Genomic DNA, 21,617 nt, shown 5'->3' with positions numbered 1-21,617 from the left:
GGGCCCAAGCTTTCTTGGTAGTCTTGGGAAAGCCTGTGCGCTTGCGATCCCTCACACTAAGCAGGAGAGTCTTATTAGGGCAGTCTTCACACCGCTCGCCGCGCCTTCCGTTGTTGGAACTGGTCGTCAACACCCTGGACTGTGAGATAGGAAATGATGAGAGACATCTATCGTGCTCAGCACGACAGGGCTGGTCTCGCAGCCGGAGGAGGCATCGATGATCGGCGTCGTGGAGAAGATGCCTGTGAGCATTCGGTGACCACATGAATCTCCTTCCACATTGGTGCGAAATCTTTTCGAACGTCTGCATAATCAATAAAGATTACGGTGGTATAGTGCAGCCTCCACGAGGAAATCTAAACAAACTTGTCTTGTGAATCTTGGCGTGTGAGGTGCACACCCCCTTGTTCAGTGAGGCTATCGTGTATTCGTATTGCGTTGATCTCCAAAACTAAGAAAGGATCTTTACGAGCGTGCCGTACCGCGCCTCTCGGGACAATCGGCATGCCAGGTTGTGCTACCAGGTTCCTGACCCTGGTCTTTCACTAGCCATTGCTTGATACGAAAGATGCGATGTGGCTGTGGCTGTGAAGAGTGCTCTCAGTGGAATGTTGGTTCTACGACGATGCACTTGTTATTTGTTCCGAATTCGCGGCCCTGTGTGGTTGGAAAGGGTAGTGTGCAACGAAAATTGCAGATTTGTGAAATCACAGTTGCGTGGTTGTACGAAACTCCAGGCACATGCGGCAGCGTAAGAAGAAGAAGGCCTGAGCTTTCCGAGCCCTTGTTCATATCCCCAGTCGATATTCACCAACCTCACTTAAACGGTGTCAAGCGCCAGAAAGGCCCAAACAGCGTTGAACGCGGAAAGAGGAGAGCAAGAATTGTGTTGTGCAATTCCATTACTGGTATACCGAAGGAAGCGTCCAGAGATACGCCAATATCATCAATAAATTCATTCCCCCAACGCCAGGTCCTTCGATAATACGCTTCATTCTATGTGTATATCATTCCCAGAATAAAATCCTCCCTCACGCCAGCGCTAACATTGCATATACGTATTACCGAGAAGTCGTCGTTCAAGCGTCGAAGATTGGTGAGATTACGTAGACACCTCGTGCTTCCATCTCGAATGTGAGGGACTTCGTGACGGGTTGTGTAGAGACGAGTAGCACAGCTTCCGCTTGAATTTCCTGTGACGAGGATACGTTAGCATGGAGCCTCAAACCTCAAGTGTCAGTAGAGAAACCGCAGATTTTGCGACTTACCTTCGCTGCCGCATAAACCAAGGCATTCATGTTCGGTCTTCCCGTCAATTTTGTATCGATGATAATGGCATTCGGATCTGCCCGTAGCACCAAATCCATAACATCTTTGCCATACGTTACGGTCGGATTTCTCGTACTCCATACGAGGCGGATCGGCCAGTTGGGATGCGTATTCATAAAGGCCATGCAAGGTGAGATGCCTGAGCCCGTCGCGGCGATGACAAGAGGCTTGAAAAGCATGGGGACTTCCATGACGCCGAGGAAGACTCGGCCTCGTGTCCACAGCTTATCCTGTCGTGAGCCCGGCTCGATCATTTTCTTGGTCCAGTCACCAGCGTTGGAAATGACGACAGAGAAGCCTTGTTTGCCATCGGCGCGAGGAATAGTGGCGAAAGTGTGGTAGTCGCCCATTGGCGAGGAGGCGATACGGATTGAGTGACCGACTGATGGGAGGCGGTAGTCGAAGTCGCATTTGAGAGCGTGATCCGAGAGTTGGGTTGCCGTAAACGAGCGCTTGCGCATAATAGCCCAAGGGTAGATGAGGAGGATGGTGACGATCAAAGTACACCAGAACGGCGGTGACTCGAGCAGTGCGGTACTCAGTGGCTTACTAGATGCTGCGCAGGTAATGACAACCAGAACCCATATCATCGCCGTCACAAACCAGCCGATGTATCGGTGCGACATCTCCCAGACGTTGTGGTGTTTGATTCGGAAGGTTGGATGCGACATGCCAACGATGGCGAGTAGACATGCGAGGATGACGCCCGTGGTTATGAAGAGCGCCACTCGAAGCAAGTTCTGGTCGTCCTTGAGAGGTTGTATGACTACGAGGACAGAGAAGTAAATGAACCACATCGTCGCACTCGCGCCACAGCCGCTGTGGATGCCTCCGTGGCTATACTAAAAGTGGTCCCAAGTGTCAGCTCTCATCACTGATCGTCCCACTCAAGTGTGGCGAAGCAATGACTTACGATCCTCACAGCTCTTCTGCGCAGGAAGAGTGGCCACTTCCCGAAAGTGTGCGTCAATTTGATCCACCCGTTGGCTAGGTTATCATGACGAACAAGCACACTAGCAAGAATGTTGCTTGCAACGCCAATCGAAGCGGTGTCGAAGGTAGTGTGTGGTCGCAAAACGGCCAGCAGGAGAATGGCAACCAGATTGACAACGAAGACAAAGGTGAATAGTCGTCGATATGCTGTGAACCATCCATGACGGAACTTTTTCCAAGGAAGATGGCCGGTCAACTCTGGCATGGGATATTTCGCCATGTAGGATTCGAGGAATTCCTTCTTCGCAATGCGATCGGCATACTGAAGCTTGAGGTCTTCCTCGCTGATGGTGGCCTTGTTCTGAAGAAGAGAGACATCTGTCAAGCTGCTTTGATTACTGAACTCGGACGTGGCCATCGAGTACAGCGATGGCTTGCGGAACTCCTCGTCGTCCTCCATCTTCTCGTACGTCGATGATGGTGGTGGCAGCATCTTTGCTAGCGCTGGTGATAAGAATGTAGAGTGAGTAGAACTTGAGTCAGTAGTAGTACAGTGATACTGCATATATATCAAACAGAAAGGAGTGAGAACGGCTCGCGGTGGAGATGGCCTACCATACCAGAGACGTGCTATTTCCAGGCTTCACGCCCGTATCTTCTGCCAACCCTGCCACGGCTTCTCTCGTCTGCTCCTTTCCAACGGTATCGATGGTCCTAGCATCATGGCCGCCCACGTTAGGTCTCGCAATGGACGTAAGCAGAGAGCAGGTATTCTTGCTGGTTCGACCGGCATTGGCGCCACGATGCCAACGCCGCCGCTTACATCGATCATGATCTCCGGGTATACCGAGAACCTTCTTTGCTTTTGACTGTAAGTATAGATTCGACGCACGGTTCAGCTCGCCAGACTACGTCTCGAACAGTTCGAGGCGACTGGCAGGGGGCCTTGACGTCGATCCACAGGCTAGAGAGGCTTAGAAGATTACCGCTCAGGGAGCACGTTTCTGCTTACGGCTAGACGAGCACTGGATGAAACAAGTTGCCCTGCATCGCATCAGTGAGTGAATTCCAGAGAGAGCTTACGAATGACGCTTTCGGTCTGACAAGACTTTGACATGTGCTGACTGCAATGCTTCGGTCGCGCGGCATGCACGCAATTTCCACTCGATCTTGGAATGTTGCACATATATAGACGAGTGCAATGAATGCGTAGCATGACATAAAGTGCGTAAAGTGCTTGCCACGTGTGAATAGGCGGACCGTGTTTCCGATTGACTGAATTCGTCCGGCTTGGCAGCACAGCCCTATAGGACGTCGAACTGCTTATCCGCAGCGAAGAGGTCTGAAACAGCAGCGAAAGTTAACAATCCATCTACACGGATCTGGACCGGACCGTCGATATATAAATCTCATCCTCGTTGAGCACGTTGTGCTTGTTCTCGTCCCGAGCTTCCGTGCTCGCCACGTCACATATCGAGGCACTCTCGGTCGCTGGGACGGGTCGCGACCAAGTGCCGAAGCAAGTGATGTGCTGCCATGAACCCAGGTCGTGCAGCCTTATTCAGTGGATCTGTTTCAGTATCTTGAGCAGACGGCATCGCCCACGGAACGAGTGGCGTTTACGACCGAACAATGTGCCAGGTTTTCCAGCTCTGGCTTGCTGCAGATATCTGACACTTCTGAGCTGGACTCTCTTTTCTTGAGAATTGACTTTGATATGTAACCCTTGCTGCGGCGGCTGAATATTGAGTTAGTTCTGCACGCTGCGTTGCCTAGAGACAATAGGACTTTCAGCATTCGCACGAGCGACTTTCATAGGCAGTGATCTCGACCGTCGACACAGCCGTAAGCAGTGCCTCAGAGAGCGGCTTGGCGGCGGGGATGTTGTGGTGGGGAGAGTGGGTGAAGGAGAAGGAGTGGTGAACTGAAGTTGAAATCCTTGGTCTGTGTGTGCTGCCTTAGGCGCCAACAGCTGCCGAACGCCGAACGCCCAGCACTCGACGCGACACGTCAACTCCAGCTTGCAGTCCGGCGAATGTGCTCCAGGCTAGCGTGGGAGACAATGAACAGCTGAACATTGCATCTACCCCTACTTCCCTCTTCCACGAGCATCGGCAACAGGAATACCTCGGCAGCAGCGCACCGGGTGGAGATATGCGAACATGGCTGCGGCTGCTGCCAGTGCTGCTCTTGCAGCTACTGGCAGTGCGAGCTGCAGAGATGAGCATCGTAAGCACGAATCCGACATGATGCGCGCTCCCTCGCGCGGACAACCATACTGAGACGGCGCGCTGCAGAATGAGAAAGACGATAGCAGGCAGGTCTGCTCGGGCATGTACTCGCGCAAGAGCTGGGGCGGCCCCGTCGACCCCTACATTCTCGTCAAGTTCGAGCATCCGGAAGTTCCAGAAGGGCAGGACCCGATTGTCAGTTTGGTCATATTTGAATGGGCCGATCGGCCCTTGATCGGAAAGCCCGATCCGAACGATAAGACAGTGGTATGGGCACAGAAAAAGGCAGGAAGGGGACATAATGGGCTGATGGTGAATAGGATGACTTCTTGTGCGATGAAGCGGCTCGCGATGCTGGACTCTGCGAGGAAGCCGATATTGGATCATTTATCCTGGCCGCCAATGCTACTGCACTCTCGTCTTCGCTGATACGGTCCGAGGCCATCCATCTCAAGGAGCCCGGAGCGATCAACTATCCTGTCAAGAAGACGGGCTATTACTGCGTGAGCAGCGCGGCATACAGCGCCACGGACTACACTGGCATCGTCGAGTTCCGCAATGCGTTCGGTGAGCTTCCTGCGGCTCAGATGCCAAAGCTGCCCTTTTATGCTGCAAGCATGATCATCTATGCTCTTCTGGCCTTTGGTTGGAGCGCCCTGTACTGGATGCACAGAAGCGATATCTTGGCGGTGCAGAACTACATAACAGCGATTCTGGTCTTCCTTGTCATCGAGATGTTCATGACCTGGCTGTTTTACGACTACCAGAACCGGCACGGAATGAACGCTGGGTCCAAAGCCCTACTGATCGTCACATCCGTCCTCAGCGCCGTCAGGAACAGCTTCTCCTTCTTTCTTCTGCTCATCGTCTGCATGGGCTACGGCGTGGTGAAGCACGAACTGGGCAAGACCATGTGGTATGTGCGTGCCCTCGCGATCACGCACTTCGTCTTTGGCGTCATCTATGCTATCGCCTCCTTGGCAGTGACTCCAGAAAATGCTGGTCCTCTTGTCCTCCTCGTTGTGCTGCCGCTAGCTGGTACACTCACAGCCTTCTACATTTGGACACTTAACAGCTTAAACTATACCATGAAGGATCTCGTGGAGCGCAAACAGCACGTCAAGGCCGGCATGTACCGCAAATTGTGGTGGTGTATCCTCACCAGCATCGTCGTTATCTTTGCCTTCTTTTTCGTCAACAGCTGGACCTTTGCAGGATCTGGCAATGCTGACTTTGTGCCAAATCATTGGCAATCAAGATGGTTTATCTTGGACGGCTGGTTGAATTTGGTGTACTTCTGCGATGTTGTCTTCATCGCATATGTGTGGAGGCCGACAGCGAACAACCGGAGGTTCGCCATGTCCGATGAGGTATGTCCTTCTCTGGTACCACACTCCATTGACAGCAATTCTAACCCCTCTTTCTTCTGCAGATCGCACAAGATGATGACGGCTTCGAAATCGCTTCCATCCGAGATTCCATGGACCTCGACGACGATCTCGAAGCTGTGGGCAACGGCGGCAAGAACAACAATAATCCGCAGCCATACGACGCTCCTCCTCGAAGCGGCAATCCTAGCAGAGCTGCTTCTTCACTACAGCAGAACAATAGGAGAGACGAATCACCGCTGCCAGCGCCCGTTCCTACAAAGCCTGCAACATTACCGCGGGAGTCGCTAGATGGGGAGACCATATTCGCTGTCGATGACGATAGTGATGAAGAAGACGAGGACGAAAGGAAACGGCTGACTACCACCAAGAAAGATTGAAAGGACCGAGCAGAACGGGCGGCCGGCTGACCTGGTTTTTTGCGAGGGTCATCTCCTTTCTTCATTGTATAGCATGAGTAAGAACGATACTTGCTGTATCAACACACAGACCATCCGTCCACATCTTCACCACTCTCGAGATCTCGGTAGCCCAATGAATCTGAATCTGAAGCCTGAGTGGCTGCAGATTGTCTAGCATCGCTGGACTATGTGTGGCGCTCTTTAGCGTGGAAGCTTTGTTGCGGATCGTTGGCGTGCCGGCCATGTGGTTGCTAAGATTGGGCTCCACGGAGAATACGAACATTGTTTCAGAGACATCAGCAATCCTTGTATCGTTGAGAACGAAAGGGACAACACATTCACATCGGCAGTTGTGATTCTCGAATTGCTGGAACGGTGTGCTATGCCCGTGCTCCGACCAAATCCGAAAGAGTGTCTACCACATTCCCACGATCGTAATTGCGTGCACTGAAGAAAATGAAGTAAGCGATCTGGAATGTGTAGGAAGGTAGAGAAGGGTATATGCTATACACGCAGCAGACAACACGCATTCATCGCCTATTGCATCCTAGCAGTAGATGTGCATTGCATCGTAGCTGCAGCCTTTGCTTTGCCTTGTCTGACCTTGCACTGCTTTCCCTTTGCTTCGTTTTGCTTCGCCTAGCGACCAAGAACAGACCCATGCATCCTTTTTGCCAAAGCGCGCGCGCAACAAACACTAAGGTATACCCAGCCCAGCCCGACAGTACACAACGCCATCAAGTGGAATCGGATCCCTCTTCTCCTGCTCTTCTACCTCCTGTCTCTGCAGTCGACATCCGTTTCTGAGCCAGACACACGAGACGTGCAGATCAGGAGACTGAACGGATCAGTAGACAATCAGACGCTTTTGCGGTTTCTTTTGTTCTTTCGCATTCTTTTTTCGCCTCCACTCCGCTATGCAGATAGTAAAGACACAAAAGTTTTTCGTGAATCTCGTGAAGCGTATTCATTAAGAGGCAATGGCGCGACCTCCTCCGCGGCGGTTGTTCTTGGCCTTAGCTGGAACGGTACTCCAGCCATCGTCCTCGAGGGCCTCTGCGGTGGTTTCGGTGGCCTCGCCGGCAACAACGACAGGCTCTTGTGGCTTGACCTCCTTGTCTGCCACGATAGTGCCGTTTGCGTCAGCGTCGGGTGCGTCCAGGTCGCCCTCCTCACCTTCGCCTGACAGCACGCTGAAGCTTGGCCGCTCCTTCTGTGCTGCGTCGCCGTTTTCTTTGGCATTCTGTTTGCCGTCCTGGCCGTCCCGTGGCTTGCCCCTCCAGCTGTTTCCGCCGTTCTGTTGGCGAGATGGGCGGCGTTGCTCGTTGCGGGCGTCTCCGCCTGGGGCCGCCTTCTCTGCAGCCTGACCACGGTCGGCGCGGTCTGCACGAGCTGCTCTCTGGTCAGCATCTTTGGAAGCCTTTTCTTCTCGTGCTTTAGCATCAGCTTCCTCCTTTTGTCGGATTGCCAGCTGTCGCTTCTCCTCGACCTCCTTCTCGCGGGCAGCCGTATCGATAGGACGAGCAGCGCCAAAAGGTGAGGCCTTGGCGTCAGATGGAGTGCTACCACCTGCTTCACCACCCTCTGAGGTGGACACGGTTCGCTTTGCAAGGTTTAGCCGTGGACGCTCCTTGGGGGCTTCTTGTGCTGGGGAAGTTGGCGTTGAGACATCAGGTGTTGCTGGTGCATCCGGCTTCATCTTTGATCGCCATTGATTGTCCGATTCGGCAGCGGTGGGCGTACGCTCGGGTGCTTGAGGACGCTCATACTCTCTACGGGGAGGTCTTGAACCGGCATCCGATTGACCTTCGCCCCAGCTTGCGCCACCCCTGTCGCCACGAGGGCCTCCTGCCTCACGTACTCGACCACCATCACGGAGTGGTGCACCCTGGCCAGGGACAGGGGACAGAGGACCTTTGCGCTCCCAGTTCGAAAAGTCGCGTGTCTTGCCATCGCCTTCAAAGAAACCTGGTCGACGGCCTGGGCCCCGCTCGCTGCCAGCGTCAGACATGTTATCAAAGCCACCCGGTGGTCCTCGACGCTCGAAGCCGCGCGATGGCTGGCGTCCCTGCGAAGGAAGGTCAGGAAGGGGGCCTTTACGGCTCCAGTCTGAGAAGTCTCTGTTCGAGTCGGCGCGATCATTTCTCGCTACATCATGTTAGTCGGAATTCAGCCAGGCAGATTGGACTGGGTAACGTACGTGGATCAGCCACGCTGATTTTGATGTTTCGGCCCATAAAGTTGGTCTCGGATCTATCGAGTGCCTTCTGCAGGCCCTCTGGCGAGCCAAATTCTGCGTAGCCGAAGCCTTTTGGCTTACGGTCAATCTTGTCCTCCATGAGTCTTACTACTGTCACATTGCAGTCGGCCAGGAATTGTTCGAGATCGACAGAGGTCACATTATAGTCCAGGTTACCGAGGTGGGCTGTGTACGGAGGCTTCGTAGGGAATGGTATTGGGTCGCGGTCGTAGCGTGGGCGGTCGTCTGCGCACGCGTCAGTAACTCCCACACCGCAGGCTTCGCAGATATATGAGACCTACCCATCGACCCGCGCGGGCCCATGCCTCCAGCGCCGCGGTCTCCGCCAAATCCTCCGCCTCCGCCAATTCCGCTCGCTGAGCGCTCCCATGACGACGTCGTGAATGCGCGTCCTTCTCCTGGTGGGGCCCGGTCGCCTCGATCGCCTCGATCGCGAGTGCCGTAGCCGGAGGATGCGGGCATGGAGGGCAGAGGCGCCGACTCCATCTCGTCGGCCCATGATCCGAGCGCTGACCTGCGTGTCAGTATGAATGTTCATGTTCCCTTGCCCCGCTCCGCCGCCTCGCCGCCAAAAAATCGCGCTCGCCGCGTCATGCGCATGAAGAAAGAAAGGGATGCATACATTGGTTGGTCAAGAAGTCGCCCAAGGCCATCTTCTCTTGCTTCTTTTTGGGAGCTATGGTTCCATATGTTAGCGGCCATGTCGTGTGTGTTGAGCGGGACCCTTCTCGGCCTCGTCGTTGATGCGGGCGAGTGCGTGCGTACCCATGATTGCGGTGGTGCGGGCGGCGCTCTGCTGGAGTAGCGCCGGGGTGGTCGAGCGACGGACAGGTCACTCGGAGTGCGGTGGAAGGTGGTGGTGCGGCAGCGCTGAGAGGGCGCTGGTGGTTGAGCGGAAAGTTGTGCAGCGTGGTGTCGAAGTGCGAATTATCGAGCGTGCCTCACCAATCGGGACTAGCGCGGCAGGGATCTCTCCGAGCATCGTTAAATCCGACTTCTCTTCGTTTGCGCTGCCGATGCCCTTCACGGGATATCCCATCACACATCATTCACCAGTCCCATCCAAATGGGCGAACAGCAGCGCGGGCGTTCATCGCCTGCGAAGGATTCATTTGCTGAGGACCTGGCCACAGCGCTCAAAGTGGGCGTTGCATCGGGTACGTTTGTCTCACACATGCATCTCCTATCCGCATCCATCTAGCATCACGTGCAACCTCTACAAACATTTGTCTTTTTGCAAGAGACACGGCAGATCTGTGTGATTGTGCTTGTAGTCACTCCATGCAGTAGTAGTTTAGCTTACAGCGTCTTCATTAAAGACGAATCATTGTGTCTGCGGGATGTTATTTCTGAGCATACGCTAAAGCTAATCTTCATCAGGCGGAGCTGGATTTCTGTTTGGCGGCGCGGTCGGTATTGTTCGTAATCTGCCACCATTCCTATCAGCAGGAGCAACTTCTCTACAGACCTTTGGCCTAGGAACTGTCTTGACCCATACACGCTTGACGATCATCCGAGCATGGACCACGGACGAGCGTAAACCGACCCCGGGAGAGCTCACAGCAGCAACAGCACTCGCTAGTGGCTTGTCAGGCGGTTCCATGGGAGCTCTCTTTCGAGGCAGAAGGAACATCATTCCTGGTGCCATCATGTGGTCCATCTTTGGGGCCACTGGTCAGTACATGTACAATTCCTGGTCCAAGGCTCCACAGCGAGGTGAGACGCAGAAATCTGGCTTTTGGCAAAGAATGAGTGAGAAAAGCTGGACTCCATTCAAAGTGCTGTCCAATGAGGAGTACGCAAAAATGCTCGAAGAAAAGATGCTCAAAGTAGAAGTGGAGATCTCAATCCTTGATGACAAAATTGCGGCGATGAAAGAACAGCAGAGGGTTGAGGAAACGGTAACGGATCATGAAAATGCCAGCAAGACTTGAGAGATGCGCATGAAACTCTGGCGAACCCATTGTAGATCTCGGAAAACCCTCCGTGAAGTCGAAAAGTGGCTGTTCTCCCAGTGCACGGGCTGCTCTCATGCACACGGCCGAGACTGGGCGCTAGAAAGCGGACCATTGTCTCAGCAATGAGCTTTTGCGGTGATGGAGCCACTGCATCCTGATTTGCTGCTTCAAGGAGACAACACCTGGGGCCTTCAACTACGCCACATTTGACAACAAGGCGCGTGAGCCCAGTTGCGAAAGACATGCAGTGATATGGCCGTTGGGCTACTGAGATTGCGGACTTGATATCTTGTGGCTGCAAAATGCTAGCGACAGCTGCGTCAGCGCTAGCGCGCGTCAAATGCTCGGAAGTGAAGTTTGGCTATCGCTGCGAGGACGCGCTCGAGCAAACTTGGAAATAAACAACCGCGATTCACGCCCGACTCGCCACATCCAACTCAAACAAACAATACTTCCGAACTCAACGATCAAGGTCATGGCTCGCGAGAAGCGTCATACTTCATCTGCCAACCACCAACACAGTCGAGTCGCCGGTCAAAGCTTGCGCTCACATGTGTCGGAGCAGAAAGATCCACTGTCATCGCCCACGCGCTACGACCGCGCTCCCACGCCGCCTCGACACCGTGCCTCGCACACTACGGGCACCGCGCAGCACTTGAATAATTCCGAATCCGAAAGAAACGTGGCGCGTGTGTATCCGACAGCAGAAGCCATGGCCGGTAACTACTTGGCTCGAAAGCCTGTTGGCGCGAGCGCCATTCATCAGAGATCGCGTAGTATTCCAACCGATATCCCGTCGAGCCCGCCAGTCGCCAACCCTCGGATATCCGCCAGCCAATACACGATCGCAGACGCAACATACTCGCACGGGGATCATGAGTATTCGAGACACGAACTAGATCACGAACCCAACGCGCCTTTTCAGTCACGCGATCAATACTTTCGCAACTCGCCACAGCTTGCCAACCCATTTCTGCTACTCCCGACTGCAGTCCATCAGCCAATATCGTTCGCGTTCGAACTTCAAACAGGTGTGCCGCACGGCTCTCTTCGATCTCACCAGGCCGGGAACGGGCTCGAGGAGCGTCAGGCGTATACAAGACGACCTGGAAGCGCGCGACAAATTACACATACCGAATTCGCTATCCTCGAGGCGACTCTCTCACATGCCAGCTCGTCCATCAGACGCCCTGCTCCCCAGCAGTTGGAGGAAGACTGGCAGTCACTAGAGAGCAGTGCGCGCGCCTTCCGCTATGGCAGGCAGAGGATCTCACATCACGATGGAGCAGAGGAGTTTGTGGATGCACGAGAAGTGGTCGAGGATATGAGAAGGAGTCGCGACGTAAGCTATTATCTTGATGCAGTGGAAGAGCAAGTGGAAGACGAAGAGCCGGTGGATCAAACAAAGAGTGACTTGCCAATGAGTGATAGCTTGCCACAGCTGTCGACCAACGCTATGGAAGCTCGTACTTCGCCTTCAGCTGGATATGGAAATCCCGAGACAATCGAATCGGCCACTTTCACGCATGCTGCGGACACAACAGTGCAGCCTATGGTCGAAGTCCAGTCACCCAAAATGCAGCGGAAGTTCATTGACTTCTATCGTGGGTGAAGTCGGAATTTCGAAATCACGTCGATGGCACAGAATCTTTTGTCAACAAGTCAAGGGAAGAGCCATGCGCGCGCACTTCTCGCATATGCTTTGTTGCATTGCTGCACAACAGCTTAGGTGAGATGGAGTTGCAGTGATAGCACTGCTCACCACGTTACACCAGAACCCTAAGATCTCAACACGCTTCAATTCGCAGGCTCGCTCCAACGTTTTGCCGTCGCTACAAACAGCACACGACTGTTTGGGAATTGCCGGGCAAAGCATAGTTCTTGTATGGCGATGGTTGCGGGGTAGATCTTGAAGTTCGTACCTGAACGGAGCTGGTCCGCGCTGTTAAACTTTCGATACCACAGGGCCTCCTCATGCCAAGGAATGATCTCGCCTGCTTCCGCCAGCCAGAGTGTGCTACCCGAATAGTGGGTAGGAGCTCCTCCTGTGGAGAAGGTGCGTTAACCGTGGTAATATGAGCTACGTGTCACGCGTCAGTATATATCTCCTCGTGTTGGCCCTTGATAGTTCGAAACCAACTGCAACTTCACTTCACCGTCATCTCAAACATCATGGCTTCTTCATCGATACCCGTAGTGGAGCAGCCCATCTTCACTCGCCGCAAACTTCGCGTTGTGGCGATTGGAGCTGGGTTTGCGAACATAATGTTGGCTCACAAGCACAAATATGTTGGCGACAATAGCTATATTGACCTTGTTGTTTACGAGAAGAATCGAGAAGTTGGTGGGACTTGGCTCGAAAATACGTATCCTGGCGTAGCCTGCGACGTTCCAGCCCATATCGTACGTTCTCCCTAGATCCGTCGCCTAGAATCTGCTGAGACATAGGCGTAGTATTGCTTTCCCTTCGCGCCAAATCCAGACTGGTCTTCGTTCTACGTTGGCGGCCCAGAGATCTTGAAGTACATTATCAAGACAGTGGATGACTACAAACTGCGAGAGTACATTCAGGTCAACACGAAACTCATCGCAGCCAACTGGTCGGATGACAAAGGCAAATGGCTCTTGAAGCTGGAGCAAAACGGCAGCACGATCACCGACGAAGCTGATGTCCTCATCAATGGAGCCGGTTTTCTCAACCGCTGGGAGTGGCCAAACATTCCTAACCGAGAAGCTTTCCGCGGCGAAATGGTTCACAGTGCCCACTGGGAGACTGTCGACTGGAAAGACAAGAAGGTTGCTCTTATCGGGAGTGAGTAAAGTCATAGGTGGAAGCCCTACCCAAGCCACCACCACATATGAGACAGTGACTATCGCTTACACCTATTACTCTCAGATGGTTCATCCGGAATTCAGATTCTACCGCAGATCCAACAGACTGCAAAGCACGTCACAACATATATCCGAACACCTACCTGGATTATTCCGAATATGCTTGCGGACGCGACACCGGAAGGAAAGAACTTCCAATACAGCGAGGAAGAGAAACAACGCTTTCGCGAGAATCCGGAAGAACTCAAGGCGTTGCGTCAGAAATTGGAGAATATGTTCAACCAGTACTTTTTCGTTTTCATGAAGGGTTCTCCCACGCAGGAGGCAGTTCGGGGTGCATTCAGAGATATCATGAAGCAGAGATTGGGCGGGGATGGAGAGCTGACCGATAAATTGATTCCGCAGTGGCCTGTAGGTTGCAGGAGGATCACGCCTGGAGATGGCTATTTGGAAGCGTTGACAAGTGCGAACGTGAAGAGCAACTTCAATCCGATTGTGAAGTTCACGGAGAAGGGAATTTTGTCGCAGCCGGCCGCCGATACGGAGCCTGAAGAGGAGGAGTTTGATCTTATCATTTGCGCCACTGGTTTCAATGTAGCGTTCCGGCCGGCGTGGGAGGTGAGTGAAGTCCAAGCCAATGAGACAGTTGACTATCGCTGACACATATTACTTTCAGATGACTGGCGTTAACGGGATGAGCTTGCAGGAGCTGTGGAAAGATGAGTCTGAAGGTTATATGGGAATCATTGCCCCGCAAATGCCAAACTACTTTTCGGTGAGTATTTTCTTCGAAGGCACCATGGCAACGATCATGCTTACTAAATTCGCTTGCAACCAGTACACTGGGCCCAACAGTCCTCTCGGACACGGCAGCATACTTGCATGCTACGACTGGTGCGCGGATTGGGTTATGAAATGGTGCGACAAGATTGCCTGACAGGGAATCAAGTCCATCACAATCAAGCCTGATGTCCTTCGCGAATTCAACGACTATGCGCAGGAGTTCCTCAAGAAGACTGTCTGGTCAAGTGAATGCAGAAGCTGGTACAAGAATCACAAAACGGAAGGTCGCGTAACTGCCGTAAGTAAAGTGATAGGCGGACATTCTCCCCAAGCCACCACCCGTGAGACTGTGACTCTCGCTTATACCTACTTCAGATGTACCCCGGAAGCATTCTACATTATCGGCAAATGCTGCAGGCCTTTAGGACGGAGGACTTCGATATCGGTTATTTGAACAAGCAGAATCGATTTGGGTTTATGGGCAATGGCATCACGGAGTTGGAGGCTCAAGGAGGAAATCTGGCTTTCTACCTGGAGAAATAAATGAGTGGTGGAAACGATCGTGTAGTAGCGCAAATCGTGAAAGGAGAAATGACATTTACACCGGACTCGGCACAGAAACATCTGGAGCGTTTAATACTGAAGCACTACGCTAGAGTACATATCGAAACGCCAGATTCTCTCTATCTGTCAAGTCCAATTGTCGTGCGTCAACGACCTCTTCCGAGGCATCACCATCAGAATGTTCAACGATTCCGACTTCACTGATCAATCCTTGAGCCTGCAAAGCATCTCTTCGTGCATTCTCCCGCTTCAGATACCACCGCAGATACACAACCAGAAACATTGGGAAGACGCATGCAACTCCCAAGATGACGGCCCACGTTACAATGTACCTTGGCTTGTACTGAGGTTGGAACAGCTGCGGGCTCAAAATGTTGCCGAGGCCGTATCCAACATGGTACAAAGCGATCACAGTCGTCTTCTTGGTATGCCCCGCGGAGCAATTCGCGGCCCAGATCATCACCACGCTGTATGGAATTCCGCCAGTGGCCCTGATCCAGATTGCCGTCAGAAGGCCCCATCGATTGCTCCATGGTAATGAAAGTAGCAGAATGCAGGAAATAATCGGAGGGATATAGGCCGCAATCGACAACCATGCTCGGAAGTTGGTAGTCTTGGCCAATATGATGGCTGCCGTAGTCAACGACACGAATGCGGTCAGGCCGTTGACACATCCAAGTAGGGTAGTTTGTAAAGTGGAGAAGCCGAAAGATTTGATAATCAGCGAGTACTGATTGGTTAGGCCATTTGCCATTTCTTGTGACCATGCGTGCAAAAAGAATAGCCAAGTCTTTGGATCTTTCATGGCTTCCACGAATTGGTGTTTTTTGAAGTGCTTCTGCTCGATGCCAGAGTGGTTACTTTTGATGCGCAGTACGGCCTGGGCTTTCTCCTCCATGGTCAGGAAGCGTGCTCCGAGAGGGTTATCAGGTAGCCATAGCCACACAGCCGCACCGAAAAGAAGGGTGAGACTACCGGTGATGACCATCTAAGTAACAGGTGTAAGCGGAAATTACTGCCGCGCACGTTGGGGCTCGGGGAAGGCTTCTGCATATCACGTTACTTACGAACCACTTCCAAGGATTGAAGTCGCCAGTATTGATCCAGAGCACTCCGTACGACAGCAGCCCACTGGTGATCGGACTGCTGTTTCCGATCGCCCACATACAGGGCATCTAAGTAATAGGTGTAAGCGGTAGTCATGATCCCAAGTATGGCGGCTTGGGGAGGGTTCCCACTCACAAGCCATGACTGTTCGTCGTAGGTGAAATACCTAACAGTAATAGATGTGAGCGATAGTCACGGTCTCATGTGTGTTGGCTTGGACAGACATGTTCAAGATAAGCAGAAATGCTGGCACAATGCATGCTTCCGTCACCCCAAGGAGGAAGCGAACCACGAACAGCGATGCAAAGTTCTGACAAGGAATGTGCAAGAGCAGTATGCCTCCCCAGACAACCAGGTTGATCGAAAGCCATCTTTACGCGAGGTTAGTCGACTGCACCTGTCGGAACAGACGCCGGACTTTCACCACTCACCGAGCAACCGGAAACCTCTGCAACGCCCAGTTCTGAGGCAACTCAGCGAGAAGATAGCCCACGTAGAACACGCTGGATAACCAGTTGTACTGTGTGCTGTTGAGATTCGCGTCCTCCATAATTCCCAGAATCGAAGAATTGCCCAGAGTTTGCTTGTCGACATACATCAAGTGATAGCCCACGCAAAGGAATGGCAGCACCCATCGCACGCATTTGTTCCGGATGATCTTAGCCTCGGCTTCTGTTGGCTCGTCGGCCTGGACTTTCGAAAAGAGCTTGTAGCTTTCGTCGGCGTACCGTGCCGGCAACTTGGGCGGTACAGCATCTCCTGAACTTGACACAGGCTTTGCGTCGGTTGTGGTCTTGTCTTTGGCCATGGTTGAGCAAACGGCTCGGAGACGTTTCGCTCCTGTAGTAAATCCTCAGATATCAACGAATCGGGCGGGCGACGTCTCTATCGAAAAAGTCAAGTTGAACATATATACCGTCTGCGGTTCCGGCCATAATCACCTCATGTGGATCCTCAATGGCCATCTGTCGAGCTGCATCATGCCGTCGAATCGGCTCACAAGAACGGCTTATCAGTGGAGAGTAGAACACACCAAGCGGGTAGGGCAGTACTCCTCCAGGTGAGCCATGCCCAAACCTGCAGGTTTTCGCATGGGACCACGCGACGTTGCAAAAAATCAAGACCCGTTCTTGACTTGGCTGACATGGCGTTCGCAGTGCCCAGCGAATCTTGGGTGAGCAAAGAACGCCAACGACCACATTGCGTGCTCGAGGCTTGCTCTGTCACCACTCCAGGCACTATGCGTGCTGTTTCCCGACTTTCTCCCGCCGATCAAGCAATTCGAGCTCGGGTAAGCTCTAAGCTTCAGCAAAGATAAGCTCAACGACTGCTGCTGAGTGACCTCTCTGGTATTCAATCACAAACTTTCGAGCTTCCAATGGCTGGGGCAGAAAAGTTGAGAATCGCCATTATTGGTGCAGGCATAGCTGGGCTTGCGACAGCAGTAGCACTTCAAGACCACGAAGGCATCGATGTTCAAGTTTACGAACGAGCGCCTGTGCTCCAAGAAGTTGGCGCCAGCATCGCGCTGGGCCCGAATGGAATGAAGGCTTTGGAAAGACTCGGTGTTCAGGAAGCGCTGTCTGATGAGCTTGCCTTTCGGAACAGATCAGGTCATCCAATGATTTATCGGTACGGCACAAGAACTCGAGAATGCCCCATCAGCGACTGATTGTACCAGGCACTGGAAGACGAATGAAGTGGTGTCTGTGGATAATCATCACGGTCCCGTGGAGTACAGACATCGTACGAGCCGCTTCTACAGAGCGCACCTGCAACAGGCCTTGGCAGCCCACGTTAATCCTGAGCGACTCCATCTTGGCAAGACGTTTGTTGCCATTGAACAAGTCCAAGATACTGGTGAAGTTGAAGTCTCCTTCTCGGATGGTACTTCCAAAACAGTGGACATCGTCTTAGGTGCAGACGGTATCCGTTCCGCAGTTCGACGTTCTTTCGTTCCATCTTCGCAACCTAAATGGACTGGATGGGTGGCTTTCCGATCCGTCTTCGATGCGAAACTTGTCCAGCATATTCCAGGAGTTCTCGAAGAATCTTATCATTGGTGGGGACCAGACCGAACGTTCTTCGCCTCCAAGCTAGGAAAAGACCTATTCACGATCGTGGGAGGGAGCTACAGTGACCCCAATGCACCAGACGCCGTGTACAAAGACTCAACCTGGAACTCCGAAGGCGATTTGGAGGTCCTCAAGGATTTCTACCGAGATTGGCATCCGACTGTGAGACAGATAATCGAAGCCACACCGAACGTCAGACTGTATCCGAACACATTCGCCTCGGCTCTTGATACCTGGGTCCACGGAAATGGCAACATCACATATGCTGGCGACGCTGCTCACGCACATGGCGGAGCTTTCGCCGCCGGGGGATCTCTCGCATTAGACGATGCTTGGACCTTTTCCAGGGCGATATTGCATGTCTTTCCGTCTGGTGCACGCAAGCCTTCGAAACTGGAAATTGCGGCAGCGCTGAGGATATACGAGCAGACCAAGAAGCCGCACACAGATCGGGTGTTGTCGACTGTACATGCAAACAACCAGAAAACGGTCGAGAGACTCGGAAGGACAGAGACTGATAAAGAGCTGAGGGCGAGGATGAAGAGCCGTGCAGATCCTTCTTGGATTCATGAGCATGATGTTGACGCAACGTTTCTCAAAGTTGTGGCGCAACAGAACGTCGAGACACAGGCGCGGCTGTAGAACGTTTCAGCACAAGCGAAGTTCGAGGGCCACTGATTGTAGAAATGTGAATGGAAACTCGCAAACGAGCATTGGTCTCGCATCGGCTGAGAACTTACTGTTGACAGTGAGAGTTCAGCGTCTGTTCACCAGCACGTTGGGACAAGTAGGCATCTTGAGACTTTCGGAGGAGATCGCACCGGCAGTATGAGTTCAAGTCATTCTTTAATCAGCCCTGCCACTGCACTTCGATAAAGCCCAGACGCGAATCTTGAGGATCTTTGACTCCAACAATAGCGAATCGTGGGTCCGCTGCAGCAAATAGCTCCTTCCAGTCCTCCAGCTCTCTCACCTTCGCATTGAAAGTGTCTAACATGGTGATATCCAAGATCCTCTGGTTCTTCTCAACCTGAGGAGGTGCGGTTCCAATTTCCGGCATAATTTCGTCAACAACTAACACTTTCGCCCCGGGCTTCAACCCCGGAATCAATGCCCGCAAGATCCGTACCGCAAACGCATCAGGCCAATTATGCAGTATCCAACGGAACAGGTAAACATCGGCGCCGGAGATGGGTTGAGGATCAAAGATATCGTGCTCCATAAAGTTGACTCCGTGGAGATCGGGCTGTTCACGCGCAGCCTGGATAGTGCTTGGCAGGTCTTGAACAGTGATCTGAAGGTTTGGGAACTTTTTCTTGAGAGCAAATGCAATCTCGCCCATAGATCCGCCGAGATCGACGAGATGTCCTCCCTTCAGCGCAGCCCAGTCGAAGTTGTTGACCACATGTTTCGGATCATATCCTTCGCCGGCCTGAAAGTTGCTCATAACCTTTGAGAAAACCTTGGCCTTTTCCGGGTTTCGATTAAGATATTCATAGTAGCCTGAGTCACCAGTTGCCAAAGCAAGCATATACGGTGCGGTTGCAGGACTGTCCATATCTGGATTGTTGCGTAGTGCAGCGGAAAGATTGGTGGCGCCGAGAGTGACAGCCTCAAGCATTGTAATCCAGGCTTGAATTCCTTCCGACCCGGCCCAACGTTTGGTGATAGCCGAATGTGCAATGTGTCCTGGCTTGGGCTCCTTGAACATTCCGAATGTAATGGCTGCCCTCAAGATTTGGCGCAGAACTCCTACGCGGATCGATGTTTTCTCTGACAGAGTTTCATACGAGACTGTTGAGTCGAGAGGTACCATGTCGGGGATCCGGAACTCGTTGACTACGCGAATAAGTCCCAAATAGATCGATTCCGGCATGCCGGCAACCTGCCAAAGATCGCCTGGCCCAGATACCAATTCTTGCAGCTGTTGAGTATCTCGGACGATACGTTGGCGGACTTGCTCAATTTGCGGTGGATAGGCGGCATTTGTAGTATCTGTCTCGAGGTCTAAAGGAGGCAGGCCGTTCTCTTTGCGATATGTTTCGATCAATGCAGTGTTTTCCGCGATGGCTTTGGACAAAGCCACAGCACTGCCGGCTGCTTTTGAAGTCGACATCGTGTTGAGGTGCGAATCAATGAGAGCGGTGTTTTGGCAGGTTGCTAGACGAACGACGGCAACAACACTTATATACCAACATTGCACAAGTGCCAGCTTTTGCCGACCCCGCTTCATCCGCAAGTTTGAGTTTGAAGGGGTCTAGGAACACGTAGCTGGGCGGGATCCGATAGCATTGTATTGGCCGTGATAGACCGTGTGAGAACCGCATTGAGACTAGAAACATGGTTTACTGCCATGCGCGGCTCTCCGGGCTGCATGCTCAGATCACTCATCATGGAGCATGGCCCTGTAGATCAGTTCAGTCTCTGGTCCGGCTAAAGTCTTCCTGATTGGTCGAGGGCGCGGCAATAACGAGAGAAGAGCGAACACCGAGACGGCGAAAAGCTGGTCCGGTCATGTTGTAGTGAGAATCCTGAAGGCTGCAGCTCTGTCTAACGTCGCGTAGTCTGAGGAACTCATGAGATGTCGTAGAGTTAAAGCTTGATGGAGGATCAAAAGAGCATCGGCAGTGCGCGGCGCCTATTCCGGAACGGAACTCCCAGGTTTTCAGAGTTGCGTGCTTTATCATTGCACGCCCAACAGCACGTGCTGCGTCTGCTTCAGGCGCCCCTTGGCTTGTACGTTGATATAAGCTTCAACCTTCTGCCGATTTATTGGGCCGCCGGACTGTTTGTAAGCCCAGTCTTGAAGGACAGTCCAAGTTCTTATGTTCGCAATGACGGTTGGGAGTTGGCTAGGTGATCTCAGGAAACTTGCATCCCAGCCGTCTAAAATCGAGACTTCCAATTGGGGCAATCATCGTCCCTTTCACGCGCCGCAGCTCACTAGCGACATCAGTCGTCCGTGTTGGCTAGGGCCATTGCTGAGCTGTAGCTCTCAAGCCCACATGGAATTAAGTTTCCTTGGTAGACTCACGGGCTTTCCAGAATACCGATGCGCCTAATTGTCGAAGACTTAAGATCGACAGAGCTCCAATAATTCTGCGAACAGCAAAGATGAGGCGGACATCCTGCCAAAATTGCGAATGCCTGAGAGAGTCAAAGCTCCAATGCAGTCTTCATCTAGTGCCGTTCGTCATCTACGACCGCTTGGCCTGTACCAATTTTATCGCCAGCCCGCAGCATCCCGTCTTGTATTATTGCGACGAATGGTCCAATGCCGCCTCGAAAGCGCGAAAAGAGATGCCTTGGATCGAGTGCCGGAGTCGCGCTGTCCTGGAGTCCAGTGATATGACCAGGACTTTGGCGCATACGACAACTTGCTGCATTTGCGAACACCCAAAGAGATTAGGTCCCAGCCGTCATAACGATTCGAACACGAGTCCTGTCTGCACACCACTGCAAATCGACGGGCTTCACTCAACTCCGCCGTCCAGAGGTAGTTTTGCTGTAGAGTAGATGGAGGGGTTGTGATGTTCGAGCCTCGATGCCAGTCGCGAGACAATGCGAGCGGCTCATGCTGCATTGCTCCTACTCCAATTTGCATGTCGCGACATCTTATCTGCCTCTAGATATTTGAACACTGTTGTATGCACCATGTGACTACGAGACGCAGCTTCCGAATGGGCCCTTCTTATAAGGCTTTACGCGTTCAGCTAGAGCACAGCATCTCAATGCATTCTTCGCTGTAGCATGCTG

The 21,617-nt window shown here is 52.7% G+C and overlaps 10 protein-coding genes across 10 annotated transcripts; 6 read left to right on the top strand and 4 right to left on the bottom strand.

Moving 5' to 3' along the window:
- Positions 1 to 1,079: 1,079 nt before the first annotated feature.
- Positions 1,080 to 2,755, bottom strand: RHO25_004725 (uncharacterized protein; the record flags this gene model as incomplete). The annotated part of the gene is made up of 3 exons (XM_023595642.2): positions 1,080 to 1,193; positions 1,269 to 2,171; positions 2,243 to 2,755. 3 exons carry the CDS (start codon positions 2,753 to 2,755, stop codon positions 1,080 to 1,082), a joined length of 1,530 nt encoding a protein of 509 aa, XP_023457911.2.
- A 1,727-nt stretch (positions 2,756 to 4,482) lies between these two features.
- On the top strand, positions 4,483 to 6,261 carry RHO25_004724 (uncharacterized protein; the record flags this gene model as incomplete). The annotated part of the gene is made up of 4 exons (XM_023595641.2): positions 4,483 to 4,491; positions 4,560 to 4,760; positions 4,814 to 5,863; positions 5,926 to 6,261. The coding sequence occupies 4 exons, from the start codon at positions 4,483 to 4,485 to the stop codon at positions 6,259 to 6,261; spliced, it is 1,596 nt and encodes a 531-aa protein (XP_023457908.2).
- Positions 6,262 to 7,252: 991 nt separating this feature from the next.
- RHO25_004723 (uncharacterized protein) lies at positions 7,253 to 9,311 on the bottom strand (the record flags this gene model as incomplete). The annotated part of the gene is made up of 5 exons (XM_023595640.2): positions 7,253 to 8,430; positions 8,483 to 8,767; positions 8,824 to 9,051; positions 9,165 to 9,218; positions 9,308 to 9,311. 5 exons carry the CDS (start codon positions 9,309 to 9,311, stop codon positions 7,253 to 7,255), a joined length of 1,749 nt encoding a protein of 582 aa, XP_023457907.1.
- A 297-nt stretch (positions 9,312 to 9,608) lies between these two features.
- RHO25_004722 (uncharacterized protein) lies at positions 9,609 to 10,476 on the top strand (the record flags this gene model as incomplete). Its single annotated transcript, XM_023595639.2, has 2 exons — positions 9,609 to 9,699; positions 9,923 to 10,476. The coding sequence occupies 2 exons, from the start codon at positions 9,609 to 9,611 to the stop codon at positions 10,474 to 10,476; spliced, it is 645 nt and encodes a 214-aa protein (XP_023457910.1).
- A 499-nt stretch (positions 10,477 to 10,975) lies between these two features.
- RHO25_004721 (uncharacterized protein) lies at positions 10,976 to 12,112 on the top strand (the record flags this gene model as incomplete). The annotated part of the gene is made up of 1 exon (XM_023595638.2): positions 10,976 to 12,112. One exon carries the CDS (start codon positions 10,976 to 10,978, stop codon positions 12,110 to 12,112), a length of 1,137 nt encoding a protein of 378 aa, XP_023457909.2.
- A 560-nt stretch (positions 12,113 to 12,672) lies between these two features.
- RHO25_004720 (uncharacterized protein) lies at positions 12,673 to 14,269 on the top strand (the record flags this gene model as incomplete). The annotated part of the gene is made up of 5 exons (XM_023595637.2): positions 12,673 to 12,903; positions 12,955 to 13,312; positions 13,397 to 13,950; positions 14,009 to 14,107; positions 14,171 to 14,269. The coding sequence occupies 5 exons, from the start codon at positions 12,673 to 12,675 to the stop codon at positions 14,267 to 14,269; spliced, it is 1,341 nt and encodes a 446-aa protein (XP_023457904.1).
- A 221-nt stretch (positions 14,270 to 14,490) lies between these two features.
- RHO25_004719 (uncharacterized protein) lies at positions 14,491 to 14,658 on the top strand (the record flags this gene model as incomplete). Its single annotated transcript, XM_065602586.1, has 1 exon — positions 14,491 to 14,658. The coding sequence occupies one exon, from the start codon at positions 14,491 to 14,493 to the stop codon at positions 14,656 to 14,658; it is 168 nt and encodes a 55-aa protein (XP_065458658.1).
- A 109-nt stretch (positions 14,659 to 14,767) lies between these two features.
- Positions 14,768 to 16,594, bottom strand: RHO25_004718 (uncharacterized protein; the record flags this gene model as incomplete). The annotated part of the gene is made up of 5 exons (XM_023595636.2): positions 14,768 to 15,667; positions 15,747 to 15,854; positions 15,922 to 15,952; positions 16,011 to 16,157; positions 16,218 to 16,594. 5 exons carry the CDS (start codon positions 16,592 to 16,594, stop codon positions 14,768 to 14,770), a joined length of 1,563 nt encoding a protein of 520 aa, XP_023457903.1.
- A 570-nt stretch (positions 16,595 to 17,164) lies between these two features.
- RHO25_004717 (uncharacterized protein) lies at positions 17,165 to 18,503 on the top strand (the record flags this gene model as incomplete). Its single annotated transcript, XM_023595635.2, has 2 exons — positions 17,165 to 17,418; positions 17,468 to 18,503. 2 exons carry the CDS (start codon positions 17,165 to 17,167, stop codon positions 18,501 to 18,503), a joined length of 1,290 nt encoding a protein of 429 aa, XP_023457259.1.
- Positions 18,504 to 18,711: 208 nt separating this feature from the next.
- On the bottom strand, positions 18,712 to 19,977 carry RHO25_004716 (uncharacterized protein; the record flags this gene model as incomplete). The annotated part of the gene is made up of 1 exon (XM_023595634.2): positions 18,712 to 19,977. One exon carries the CDS (start codon positions 19,975 to 19,977, stop codon positions 18,712 to 18,714), a length of 1,266 nt encoding a protein of 421 aa, XP_023457905.2.
- Between the last annotated feature and the right edge of the window lie 1,640 nt (positions 19,978 to 21,617).

The sequence above is a fragment of the Cercospora beticola genome, chromosome 3, assembly GCF_033473495.1.
Source record: "Cercospora beticola chromosome 3, complete sequence".
Classification (NCBI taxonomy): domain Eukaryota; kingdom Fungi; phylum Ascomycota; class Dothideomycetes; order Mycosphaerellales; family Mycosphaerellaceae; genus Cercospora; species Cercospora beticola.
This window is presented reverse-complemented; position numbering and strand designations above follow the sequence as displayed.